The sequence below is a fragment of the Pyxicephalus adspersus genome, chromosome 4 (assembly GCF_032062135.1).
Source record: "Pyxicephalus adspersus chromosome 4, UCB_Pads_2.0, whole genome shotgun sequence".
In the NCBI taxonomy this organism is placed as follows: Eukaryota; Metazoa; Chordata; class Amphibia; order Anura; family Pyxicephalidae; genus Pyxicephalus; species Pyxicephalus adspersus.
The window spans coordinates 44639918-44654437 of record NC_092861.1 but is presented as its reverse complement, the minus strand read 5'-3'; the positions used below and the strand labels follow the sequence as shown (position 1 = coordinate 44654437).

Genomic DNA, 14520 nt, shown 5'->3' with positions numbered 1-14520 from the left:
GGACATATTTCTGTAAGTTACAGGTCTACAATTTAAAAAAAAAAATTAATTAAAACCTGTAATGCTTTTGGTACAGAAATCTAGACCTCAGTGTAACGCCCAGGTGGTTAATAATACTATTAAAAACAATAATATTAACAGCTAAATATTACATATTCAGCTACATACACTGGAGCTTTTTACCTGCCCAAAGGATTTGCATTTATGTCCATCTAATCCTAAAATTACTACACAGCCTGGTCCAATCAAGCAGGGAATTGGAGCCACAGTTTTAACTTTCACTTACAGGCCTCCTACCCATCCTTACCCTGTAAATAGACAGCAAAAAAAAAAGGCAACTCTCCTCCCATCAACACACTTTTGTACACCAGTCTGGCTCCTTGTACAGCTTCATTCCCCCTCTGTAAGGGTTCTGCTGTACATATTGTACAGTAGACTGCAAAAGGCACATAGTAAGTCAAATTCAGGCTCCTAAATTGTATTTAAAAATATATATTTAATGATACGGTAACAATTGCAGATCTTTCATAATGTATGCCTTTTATATCCACATGGAGTTACACTTTAAGTATAAACTCATGAAGCATGTTTGTAAATTAACACCTATACTCAAATACAGAGCAAACACCAAAAATGTAGCATTTATATAGAACACTGAACCATGAAATTAAACCATTACAGAATCAAAATACTTTTTAAATCAGCAAAAAAACATGGTAATGAATGAACCCCAGGATGACCAGTAAATACCAGATGCTGTTCGCTGTGCAACATAAAAAAGGCAAATTTCTGGAGACACCACTGCTTGAATATAAGTCGCCAACACTAAGTAAGGTACTGTCCCAATTAATGATTTGGTTAAAGAAGTCACACAACTGCCGTGTGATAAAGATCAATAGAAAAACTAAAATATTCATCTTCCCATAATTAGCAGGCACATTTGCATCAAAATCAGTTATGCCATATGCTGCTCCATCACTTAAATCCCATCAGATATTTCAAGAACACGGAACAGAAAGTTGCAAGTATCTAATAAAGTCAACAGAAATAAACGTAATACTAGCCAGCAATGTACAGCTTGTTACTTTAGCAATCCATATATAAATATACAGTAGATGTTACATAGACCTTAACACCAGAGATTTTCAGCCATTTAAGGGTATAACCAGCCAAAAAAAAGTTTTTCTTTTTTTTTTTTTTTTTTTTACACAGCAGACAAAGGAAAAAAAACTGTTGTTTTTGTTTTTTATTTGCCATCGGCACCCCACTAAGATTTTACTTGTCCTAAATAGCAGGAAATTAGAAGAAATCAAACAATATCTAAATTTCAAATAGTTCAAATAACAGTTGTGCCCCATTGAGCATTTTTCTCAATGATTCCTCTAATGACAACTTAAAAGGGTGTACTTTTAAAGCAGTAACTGTGACATTCACCAAACAATCCCTGATAGATCAATTCCCTGAAATTAATGCCATTGGAATACATGTACCTGGAAATTTCTCCACCAGGGGATGTTTTGGTGAATGTCAATAAATAAACCCAAAATGTTGGGTTTCCTCTCATTTTCTGTCTCTCCAGCAGGGACCTACCAATAAAAACTTGACAAAGGAACCCTCCCTACTTTATAAAATGTATTTATATTTTTTTATATTAAGTGCACAGAATCCAGACCGCGCAATGCGGGGAGGCATGTCACCTAATAGTTTTTCAAGAAACTTCGCCCATAATGATGTCATGATACCAGAACCTGCCCACTCTCCCATGGTCTGAGCCTGTCCAGAGACACAACTCAGCACCGCCCTGAGCCTGCAATGGGAAAGTGGACAGGTTGTGTCCATACGGGGCACATGGCCTGTGGCTTTGGCCAGTGCACCCCCCAGCGGGGTTCTTTTCCTGGCCCTGCTGGGGGGTGCACTGGCCAGAGCCGCACACCACCTAAATTTTCTCACAGACCACCGGTTGGTGACCGCTGCTCTGGGCTATGTTCAGACTGGCAGCAGGAAAAAGTATTACAGTGGGTCTTCTGCCAGCTGACATTTTGCAAGCCACTGCTGCAGCTGTCAGAGGTCCTGAAGCCCTTTTGCTGTCCCCTTTCATTCTGTATGGGATGTCAAAGAAGTGATGCTACCTACCAATTTCACGAAACCATTGGCAGATCGAGGTAATCATTACGATCCCCAGCACTAGAGGTTAATTAATCATTCTTGCATCCCTGGGAATCCTCCTGTTTGCGATCCCTGGCACTAGAGGTAATTAACCACTAGTGCCGGGGATCGCAGTGGAACTGCAGGCGAACTCTCAATGGAGTTTCTCCATTGAGAGTTCATCTGCAGTTCAGTGCCCATAGTCACCGTGGGAACTTAACTGCAGATGAACTCTCAATGGAGAAACTCCATTGAGAGTTCGCCTGCAGTCACAGCTGATTGGAGGCCCTGGCATGACTGCTCCAATCAGCTATGACTGCAAAGTTCCCACACTTACCGGGCTGTACTTATTAGTCCCGGTGACCATGGGAACTGAACTGCAGATGAACTCTCAATGGAGAAACTCCATTAAGAATTCATCTGCAGTTCCACTGCGATCCTCGGGCACTGGAGGTTAACTAAATTACCAATTTATATTGAAATTACCAATATAAATCAGTTATCTATTTATTAATATTATTTTAATAAAGTGTATTTATAAAGCACCAACATGTTACACAGGGCTCTGCATTAAATAGGAATTGCAAATGAACTATAAGTACAGTACTACTAAACCCAGAATACAACATACCACTGAGTAACCAATTGCTCCAGGTCAATAATTTGTCTATGAAATATTGGTGTTCTGGATGCTTTATTTTGATGTTTAAAATGAAGTTGTAGACAGTTTTTCATGCCATTTGTACTTTTTACGTGCCTGATCTAGCCATCCCACTAATTATGATAAAGATAACACAAATGTATCAGCTATGTGCTGTCTTCCACCACACGAAATGTTACATTCTCAGACCCTAGCCTGCATAGCATCTCAGAGAAACTGAGCCCTACTAAAGCAGAAGGTAAAAAAAATGTTATGGTAAAAATAAATGACTGAAGGCTAGGTGGTCTAAAAGCAATCCCCTTAACATCAATTCCTCTAGGAAAAGGAAAATTAATAAAAGCCATGCATATGAAGTTAAGCAAATTAAAACAATTTTTAATTTTTTGTTACATGTTCTCCAGAATTTGTTACTAAATCTTAGTTGACTAGGTGATGCTGATCTTAGTAATTTTAGTCCAAGCGGATTTTAAAATGTTAAAAACAAACTAATGTAACACAGGTGATAAAAAGCACACAAGAAGTTCCTTAGATTTCTCCAGCTGTAAATCTATTACAGAGTACCAAAAGTCTGCATAGAATGCTGGTTAATGTTCTACTGTCAGTCTCCATTTCATATTCAGTACCAGCTGCCAGGTTGATCATTTTGCATATCTGTAGACAAAATAACCGATTTAACTGAGCCAGTCTTGGAGCAAAAAATGGCTAGCAAGTAAACCAATGATCCTATTAGTTCCACCAGACTTAAATCAGAGACTCTACGTATGTGGTCTTTACAGACACATCTGTCATTTTTCATTTTGTTTCAATAGCGTGCAATCTTCTCCTTGCCACCTTAGGAAGCTGAATAAATACAAGCCCACTGACGTTACTCAGCCCAAGTAAATGCTTTACATTTAACAAGGCCTCAGTTGGCTAACACAAGCCTTAGTACTACATTAACGATATCAAATGCAAACCAAACTTTCAAAAGCACAATTCGATCATTCCCTTTAGCAAACACTGCCTTGGGGAAGCATAAACAATGCATGTCAATCCATACAGATTGTTCCAAATCTCTCAGCATTAGTTTTTTTTTTATTGCTTGTTACACATCAAATAACAAAATAAAAATAAAATCTCAATAGCAACAAAACGCAAACAAATCAAGAAATTTGACATTTCAGTGAAAGCATTTTAAGTATTGGGTATTAAAGGTAAATATATATTTAGGATTTAATCAGAAATTATAGAGTGAACAACCCCTAGGTTTAACTTGCATATTTCATCCAAATTTTTACCATAATTAATGAAGGGTTACCCAGCAACCAATGATCTGTGCTATTATTTTAAAAATAAAGATGACCATTGTTATCATTAAATATTATCGTTAAAAATATATTAATTTTGTTCAATATTTATTAGAATTCCAATATTGCACATTTTGCCAATTGATTCACTCACTCACACTACTACGCTCTCAGCAGTGCTCTATAATGAAGTCTTGTGAACAGCTTCGCTAACACCCAAGTGGATTGGCAAGTGACAGAAGCTCAGCTAAATCCTCTGTTTACACTAGGGATTAACAGGGTAGAGCTTGAGAAACAAACTGAGCTGTCCATGGTCAAGGGAACTCAGCCCGTAGGGCACACAGACAAAGCTAGGTCCAGATAGGAAGTGACCCATAAACCTATCCCTACCAGGATTTATTCAAAGCCAGTCTGCTTTATAGAAACTCCATATGACCATTAACTGGCCTGCAAGGCCTGCCAGGAGGCCTAATTACAGGTCTACAGAGCCCAATAACAAAGGCTGAAGAGATTTAGTCTAGGGATGATCTGCTTTATACAGACTTGAGAGAGTCCATATAGAGAGGCTAAAATAAAGAGGTATAGCAGAAACTTCCCCCCAGGGATGCTGAATTGTGAGCCAGGAAGGGAAACCAGCCCACTTCAAATGGGCTTAAATCATGCCACCCTCTCAAAATTTAAATTCAGCTACAGCTTGCTTAACATCTGCTCAGACATGGGAAGTAGCTGTGATATTGTTAGTCTAAGCAGAAGAGCCTATTCTTGTATATAAATATTAGGAGATCTAAGTAACCAGGCAGCATTGTGTGGCTATGCCTTTGACCACTGTTTTAAATAGATCAAACTCTAGTGTGCATCTCCAATTAAACCATGTTAGCTCACATGCACAGAGAAGTCAGTCAGAAGACAATATAGTCAGCAATCAAATAAAATGTAACCCTGTCATAAGTGAGGTCCTCTAAAATGTGTGTTAAAGTAACAGCCTATAGGTTGACCACAGTTAATATGTATTACATTTGTTATATGTTACATAGTGTTAAATAACTAAATAGAAAAACAAAACCAAACAGTTCATTATATTTAAAGGAAAATTGAAATGTGGAATGACAAATATGGAAGCATCGAATGTTGTTAATTTGGAAATCAGAGTTTGCAAACAAAAATGCTGACACCCTGATTTTAATATTTTGTAAAAAAAAAAAAAATGACTACTTTTACATTCCTCATTTCTTACTGGCTTGTTTACATAGACCGTCATTCTGTGGTGTGGTTATCTCTAACTAGGCAGCCAATTTCAACCACTTGTCTAATGGCACTTGCAGGCAATTGTTCAAAGCTGTTGACGGGATTTATGAAATGACCTATTAGGAGTGTTTGTCCAGCACATGGTGGTTGTCTCTGCAAAGGAAATGGAGTGACATAAGAAGCAAAATCGCAAGATTAGTTTGTATTTCTGCCTCACAAACATTTCCAAAACATTATTCAGCCACTTAAAATGCTATGAAAGGGGTTAACAGGTTAGCAGACTATAGGATGCCACACTATCCAGTCACAACTTCTCCCAATTGCCAAAATAAGCCTCTTAAACCACTTTCAGTAATTTCAATTTTGATTGGGTTTGAAGGTGTCTCTGCTTTTTGTTTTGGGAACAGCTACAAACCATCTTAAAAAAAAACTGTCTGTGTGAACAAGCCCTTCTGTAAAACCAAATTTTTTTTTTTTACTATTTTTGTTTAGAGTATGCAATGAGTTTCCTGAGTGGAGTTTTTTGTTTTCTTGCTGTTTTTGTTACCCTTCATTACCTGTCCCAAAAACAAAACAGGAAGTGAGAGGAAATCCCTTCTCTGACAGCTGTCACCAGCACAGATGGCTCCACTGGGTGATTTGCCCTCTAATCCTGGACTGTGACAATGCTAAAATTATAATTTTCTATGCCTTTCTGTTTAGTGGCAATGGTCACAAGAATAAATAGAGAGAGTAAATCTAACTTTCCAAACTCTATCAAATTTATAGTTTTTAATTTTTTCCCCAAACGGGCTACAACATATATGAAACAAATACACGTAACATTCCATAATGTCACAGGATGATAATATATGTAAGTACCATATACTGCAAACTGAATATTACTTTGTTCTCAAAATTAGGAGTTTAGCCAAATACACACATGTAAACTTGTCTCACCTGCAAAACAGTGTGCAGTACTTTTCAGCCAATATTCTACACTAGAAATACCTACCTTACCCTATAGCTAGGTTCTGGTCATTTATTGTTTATTAACACAGCTGGGATCAAGGCTATATAAAGGTACAGCAGCCCAGTGATGGCATCTGAATACTGAACTGAAGAAAATTAGAGGATGGAAGGAGGAGGAAATGTAGGAAGCTGGGGTGGGAGAACAGCCATACTCTGTGACCAGGGTGAGGTTGTGGAAGACAGTTTCATGTCACAAGTCATACACATTGGCAAGACTTAACACACAACACAAGGTAGTTATACTACTTCAGCCAGGCTTCTCCCAGGCAAAGATTTCAAAGTAGACTAGAGTTTTAAGATGGGCTTTTCAAGGTTTCACGGTTTCCTTCTGAGGAAACACAAAGAAATGGGCAATGTTAAAGGCTGTAGACGCGATGGTCAACCTAGGAAACATAGTGCAGCAGATGAAAAACACATCATTCTTATTTTCCATTGAAATCGGAGGATGTCCAGCTCAGAACTGGCAGAAACCCTTGGACCCAAATACACCCATCTACTGTTTGGAGAATTCTGACCATAACAGGTCTTCATGCGAAAATTGCATGCATTCCCTGATGTGGAAGTAAGGCAAAGTGACTTAGCCATGCACAAAAACATAAGAAATGGGGTGTAGAAAAATGGCAGAAGGTGTTCTGGACTGAAGAATGAAAATGTGAAATTTTTGGCTATAGTAAAAGGCAGCTTGTTTGCTATGGGGCTGGAGAGTGGTACAATAGTGAGTATCTCCTGACTACAGTGAAGCATGGTGGAGTATCTCCTGACTACAGTGAAGCATGGTGGAGGTTCTTTGTATGTTTGGGGATGCATTTTTGCAAATTGAGTTTGGGATTTGGTCAGAAATAATGGTGACCTCAATGCTGAGAAATACAATACTTATCCATTCTGCAGTAGAACCACAGAGATATCAGGCCTCAAATTTATTCCACAGCAGGACAATGACCCCAAACACAGCCACAGCCAATATCACAAAGAACTATCCTAAATGTGAAGAACAACGAGTGCTGGTATGGCACACACAGACCCTAATCTCATAATTCTAGGGCCCTTTCATACTTGCAGTGGAAAACTGTGCAGTCGATCTCACCCAGGAGCGGCAAACCTCACCACAGGTAACACATTTGCATGAAATTATGGCTGTGAGAAAAAACAACCACACAGCCAAAAGCAACTTTCTGGATCTATGCTGTGATACCCTGCAGCCCCAAGCAGTCATGTGCACAAAATGGTTACAAACATTAAAAACATATTTCAAACATATCAGCTTCTGAGTTTTTCTTTTTGAAAAAGGAGCAATGATCGAAATTATCTGCGTGGATCCCTAAAAGTTAAGTTTGTCACTGTAAACACAACAGCCTCATAATCAACAGAAAAAGCATGTTCCTAGACAGGAATCCTGTACATTTTGAATGTGCTGTTGCTAACGCATGTGCACCAATGAAGCTGCACAGCAGGCATATAGTCAATTCCATCAGACAAAGCCAGCATTAAGAAAGCGATCAGACCGTCTCAGGTCATCAAACTAATGTCCAACTTCAGACTACTATTTGCTCTCACTGCCCTCACATTTTCAGAAATAACATTATGCCAGTACAGTGCCAAACTAACACCATTGGTTAGACCAGTGTTCAAGTTGAAGATCCTTTAGCCTGTTAGTCTCCCTGCTGTGAACAAGCCAAATTTAGCTTCAAGAGACAAAACAGCAAGAGATAAGAGAGACATTTTACAGGGTCAATGTTATTCTCTTTCGTAGTCGAAGGACACAAATATAACACAAAAAATCCAGATAACGCATAGGGAGAAAAAACAAATCTATGTCTTTGCATGCTCTAGGAGAATCTATTGTTACAAAATGCATTATCACAAGTCTAATTTCTGTTTTCTTTTATGTATTAAGGTGTCAAAAATATTTTTAACCATCTCTCAAAATCCAGAGCACCAAGGCCAAAATGAGGTATATCTTATTCTATCTCTAATACATTTTAAGGTGTAAAATTAAAGAAATGAGGGGTGACAGCTGAGAGGAAAATAAACAAATTGTTCTTTTTGAGGGCTGGGCTGTCACATCTATTTTATAATTATACGCTTCAAAGGCATATTAAAGATATGGAGAATAATGCATATATTTGAAAATGTGAAATATAACGTTGTTTGGAAACTTTATTGGAAAAGATGTGAATATTTGCAAGCGGTATCAATACACATCCACACTCGAACTAAAAGGGGGGAAAAAACACTGGTTGAAATTCCATGATAACATATTTTAAAGAATAAAGGAATTTAGCAGTATTTGAAAATGTAGCAGAAAGATCAATTGCAGACATAGATCTAAATGTTTCTAACACACAGCAGACAAAAATATTAAAGATATACAATAATGAATTAGACAGATGAAATGCAATGTAAAAAGATTGTAATTCTGCTCAAACATTCTTGTGATACAAATTTTCCTACAACAAGCTTACCCGGGTTCCCAAAGCAAAGTCTGAAAAAGTTACCTACACTCATCAAATCCAAAGCAAAAGCCGGGCCTTAGGAAATGGTATAACTAGGAACTGTCTCAGTCCGTGAGGGTTTAAGGGAGAGCAGAACACTGCTAAGGTTCATTCCCAAGTGTGTCCATCTTTTGATTTCGAAAGATTTTTATTAAAATTTTCTATTTTTAATATAACAAATTAAAAATAAACATAAACCATTATAAAACAAAGAAGGATCCCCCCAATCAGTACTGCAATAAAAAAAAAACACGATAACCCATTTATCACAAGTATAAACACTGCAAATCACATGCTTTTATTAACAATCCTGATTCGGAAAAACTAAGTGGATGTATGGTTTCATATATTAAACTAGTTACCACAATCCGCAGTTGGGGTGGGGATGGGGGAGGGGTGGGAAACACAACATAAAGAACCGAAAGGAAAAAAACTGTATATATTTTATCAACTAGTATTGACTAAGAGAACGAGAAAGAAAACATACAATAGTAATTTGGGAGCTCCTGTTTCTTCATCAGACCCAAGACGTGGTATATCATCTGCTTAGAATGGTGGCACCTTGGTCAATGAATATGCCCTCCAGGGTTCCCAGACTTTAGAAAATTTCTCCTGGGTGTCATTCAGATATGTGCCCATCTTTTAAGCCTGTTACCAGACATCCCTGTATAAATCGAGACAGTGATGACTGGCTCACAGTGATGTCCCTCTGTCTTCCAGTGCTGCTGTTTAGCTACTTAATCCTATCAGGTATATAGTTGAATGCAATCTAGATGTACAGACCAAATGTAGCAGCATTAGCATGAGTTGACCAAACTACAAAATAAGTGTTTGACTCATTGCCAACCTAAACCAATTTTACATTGAATATATAATGCTTTTATTTGGTTAAGGTTTTACCAAATATCCTTCTAAAGTTTTTTTCTTAAGCAGCCTTGGACTTAACACATTTTTAGCCACTTTACTGTTATTTTTTTTGGGGGGGGTATATACATATGCTTCATGTATTACAACTAACACATTAGTCTCAGCTTTATATGTGGACATTGCCTAGGGTGCTTTATGCAAGAAATGGTCTCATGCAGTGTGTGAAGGGCCATTCTGTAAGCTCAAAAACCCCTGTATTTACTGAAGTTTACTATTCTGCTGAAAAGGTTTCTATTTTACAGAGAAGTCTAATAAACTTGGTGGACTTCGTGGAGTCACTAACCCGTTCAGTGAGTTGTGGTAGTACAGTGTTGTACCTTCTGTGCTAACTATGTGCCTGCAAGAACATTAGTGGAAGAGGAGAAATGATAATAAATGTTAGTGATAAACGGTTTGGTGGACTAGCTCGGCATAGTGGGAGAGAGCTATGAAGCAAGATTTAGGTTTGCTCAGATTTCAGTGATAACTTAGGAGAGATTGGTATTCTGATTTTAGTAAATGGTAGAGCTAGAGATAAAGCAGCAAATATAAAGCATTGCCTGAACACTTTAATGTACAGCATTTTTTGTAGCCCCTTTAATGACAGCGCAAGGGCCAAAACTTTCACACAGGGTAAAAATAATATTTAAAAAGTACAGAGGAACACCACACAAGGTAGTAAGAGGGAGGTTTGGGGGTACTTTAATGTGCTGACTAGAGTCCAGCTTTTAAAATAAGATTCTCTGAGCTGATTTTCAATATCTTAAAAATTGTATTGCAAGAGATATCTTTTGGACTACAATAAAACTCACACAGATTGACATGGGTGCTGCAAGGCAAATACTCTGGCAAGTGCAAGAAGAAAATGAATCTGTGACAGGCAGACCCTGAATAAGACTGTCCTGAACATTCAAATGGGGTGTATATTCTATTACAGCTATACAAGAACATACACAGATATTATAAGCAATTAATTTATGTATTGTTAACCTATTAAATTACAAAAAAGTTGGAAGCTAATTGGTCACGATGACTAATTTTTTTTTGTTTTGTTTTTTTAGATGCTAACAGTAGTTTACTAGACCTACATACGGTGCTTTAGGTCATGCTTACACCAGACAGGTAATAGTTCCAACAAAACTGTCCTCTAAATACCTAGCAGTTCTGTTCAACCTTAGGCAGCATACCAGCTGCTTCTAATTGTAAAAGCGATCTTCTACTTGCTGGAGGTTCAGAAATCACTTTATATGTCCTTCAGAGGGATGTGCATGTGCTAACCTCATCCCATAATTGCTGTACCAGAAAGAATGCAAATAATTCATTACTTTTTTGTTGTCATTGTTCTTTTAAATTAGTTCCTTTCCTCTTTAAAATAATGATAGAAATAGACTTTGCAGCAGTGCCAGTACATATAACGCCTTATAATGAGGTATGTTCCACAGTGTAGTTTCTGCTCGGTAATTATTTTAGTCTTACAAACGCAAACCTTCATCTACCATCACTCACCAGCAGCTTGGAGAACCATCTGCAGCGTTGCTTTGGCCTGTTCAGCAGGAGACTAAAAACAAAGACAAAAAGCATATTTACCATACATTATAGTACTAATCAAAAGGCGCAGTGTTTTATAAAGAATAAACAGGACTGAGATAGACCAACACATCTATAAAAAAAAAACATATCCCTCCTAATTTCCATGCAATATCCCTGATTTGAAAAGACATTCAACCATTATGAAACATCCACATCTCCAAGCATAAATGTAGACCACTGACTTTCCCGTTTAATTGCTAGGATACATCCACTTCTAACCAATGTAAATTGTTGGCTGCACGCCTCTCTTGGTAATAGTTAATTAAATTACATTAAAAAAAGGAATAAAATTACTTTGTAAGGAAATAAATTCTTGGCCCATTCACCAAATACTTGTATGTATGTATATATTTAAAAAAATGTTTTCTAAAAAAAAAAAATATATCATTGTCATAATAGCATTACATAACAGGATCTAGTGTATTATATATAAACTCAATGTACATTGTCATTAAATATATAACTATAAATAACAATATAAAAAACATATACCTGCGTGCAAAAAACATTTATTCGATATTATTTTCCAACTATATTACCAAACTTGTTTTTCATACATTAAACCATGTTTATTTTTTAATAATAAGATAAAGAACATTGAATGCTATTGCTGAATACATATTTTAGCAGAATTCATATCATGAGTAATAAGATATAACAACAGGAAATGATCATGGGAAAACATCCAGCTATATCCCTTTTTATTCTGTTGGAATATTTTGCAATAATCAATTAAAGGCCACCATCTATAAACACAATGTTCCACCCTATTCATATTGCATTGATCTACTTAGTACTAGTATTACCCAATGACTACCACTATTCTAAGTTGTGACTTCCTTGTAAGAAGCTAATAGAGGCAACCTTCGTGTGCAAAGCAGTCCAAACAACATGATGGTCAAGGTATGGTACATACATCTCTGTATCATAGCAGCAATAGTAGTACCTATGACAAAAACCTTGACACAAACCTAACAGCTATGATATCAGAGTAAAATAAAAGGCACAGTATCAAAACACATCTGAAGCATACAGTATACCATGTCCTTCCACCCAACAAGTGAACAGGAGTTGCATTGCCACCAGCAACTAGGTCATTTTTTATGTACAATGTAAACAAAGAACAAAAAGTTTGACAAATAGACTTTGCATGTCTCTTCTGCTAAAACTGGCTACCTCTTAAAGAATTTGGGTGTGCAAAGTTCAACAAATCCTAAAAAAAAGTGTTATGTTTAAAAGAGAATTATATAACCCTTTTAGTCAGTTCAATACAACCACTATATATTTTACATTTTCTTTTACTTTTTTTCTTTTTTTTTGTTAAGGTAATATTATTCTATTTGCTATTTTGTTTTTTAAACAGTGCCCTTGCATCTTTTTGTAAGAGGTATACAAGTGAGAGAGCTGATGTGGTTAATATTGGGAAGAGACAAAAGTAAATCAACTGTTTTACCAGACATTAGAATCTAGTGTGTCTACAGATACAAGTTATCAGAAATACAATTCATTCGTTAACAGGATAATTTAGCCTGAATGTTCTTGACCTCTGAATGATTCATAACATATCAGTATGCACAGATTGCTAATAAATGAAAATAAAAAAAAACAATTATGTAGCTGAAAGGTATAGGAGGCAGATAGGATAAGCAGATAATAGATAACAATGAGATAAGGAATCAATGAGAATAGATAAACGGTAGAGGAGGAAGATTGGTAACTGACCATGAGAAGAAATACAGGAGGAAAAATGGTAACCTTTTAAACCAGCAGAGAATATTGGAAAGAGCAGTGAAAGCTCTATTTGCAGTAGGTAGAGTGGAGAAAGTAACAAGAACTGACTGCAGAAAATTGTTGAAGGGAGAAAGCACAAAATAGTAGCTAATAACGGAGAAAGAGTATTGTAGGCAGAGCCAGAGCTTATTTGATATTAGGTGGAGTAACAGAATTAGAAAATGGGTCATCATGGAAATGATGGATGATATAAGAAACATAGAGCATAGGCTGATCTAGGACAGAAGGAAGTAAATTAGTGGTGAGCAGAGTTGATGATTATGAACAGACGAACAGCAGACAGTGAAGTGGTTTCCTAAAATGGAAAGTGGTTAAAGGACACTGGGCCTGGGCTGATCAAAGGTTATTACGTGAATAGGAGAAGTAGCGCAGCAGTGGATTGGATTTTAAAAAAAAATCACCCGATTGTGAAACCTGCGCAAGTGTTGGGGGAGGTGGGTCAACACATATAGGGTAGAATATTATTTATTAATATTAAACCGGATTAAACAGATTAAAAAATATCTGACATCCTAAAGACAGAAAAGGGTATTACAAAAATATTCAACAATTAAATGAAAATAATTTGATACGGTTCCTAAATAAGGCATTGTGGCAATAAATCTAGTAATAAATTTATTTTTAAAATCCAACATCAAAAAGTTGCAACCTAAGATACATAAAGATTGGAATGTACCCCCAGGGTGAAATGTCATTTTGTCCTTGGCCAAAGATTCTGAACCAGGAAAAGGTCCAGGTAAAGATGTTGGCATTGGTGAAGGAGTGAGAGGGTGCATTAGCTTCTCTGCAGAAGTATATACAATGAGGAGTACTCTATATCTATATTTTATTTTTTTAAACATATAGCACTATAAGCAGCTTCAATAGTATGTATATGTACAGTACATTGGGTAAATGTAAATAACCAGTGTGTATGTACTTCACAATATGTCATAAACCCAAAGGAAACATCTCTGTGACTGTAGCAGCAGCAACGTCTGAAAATTTCAGTTTTACTGCAGCCCTGGAAATGAAGTAAAGCTGGGTTACACAAAGACGGTGAAATAATGCCTAAAAAACAAATTTCCTTTGGCCTTGAAATGCCTTTGAATTATTGCAGAGCCTGTAAGCCTTTCGGCAAATCTTATGTTATAAAAACCACTTGAAAATATTATATCTTTTTACATAAATATATATATTGCCATTCACATATAAACCATTTTAAAGTTAAACTTCAAAAGGCAGTAGTGCAGGGTGATTGTACATGCCTCATTTTGAGGAAATATTGCAGGCAAAACGCTTTTTTTTTTTTTTGGCCTTAATCTAACATTTATCTCAGTCTGTGTTGGGGTTCAGCAGTTAGCATATTAATAAAAATAAATAAATAAAAAGCAATATTAAAGTAGAACGCCAG

General features: G+C 36.6%; 1 protein-coding gene across 2 annotated transcripts in view; it reads right to left on the bottom strand.

Moving 5' to 3' along the window:
- The window catches only part of RSRC1 (arginine and serine rich coiled-coil 1), a 158856-nt gene that overhangs the window by 72944 nt on the left and 71392 nt on the right, over window positions 1-14520 (bottom strand). For both annotated transcript variants that reach the window (XM_072408025.1, XM_072408023.1), the window contains exon 6: window positions 11253-11304. In XM_072408025.1, the coding sequence (XP_072264126.1) occupies window positions 11253-11304 (52 nt within the window). The remainder of the gene's footprint in view (window positions 1-11252; window positions 11305-14520) is intronic.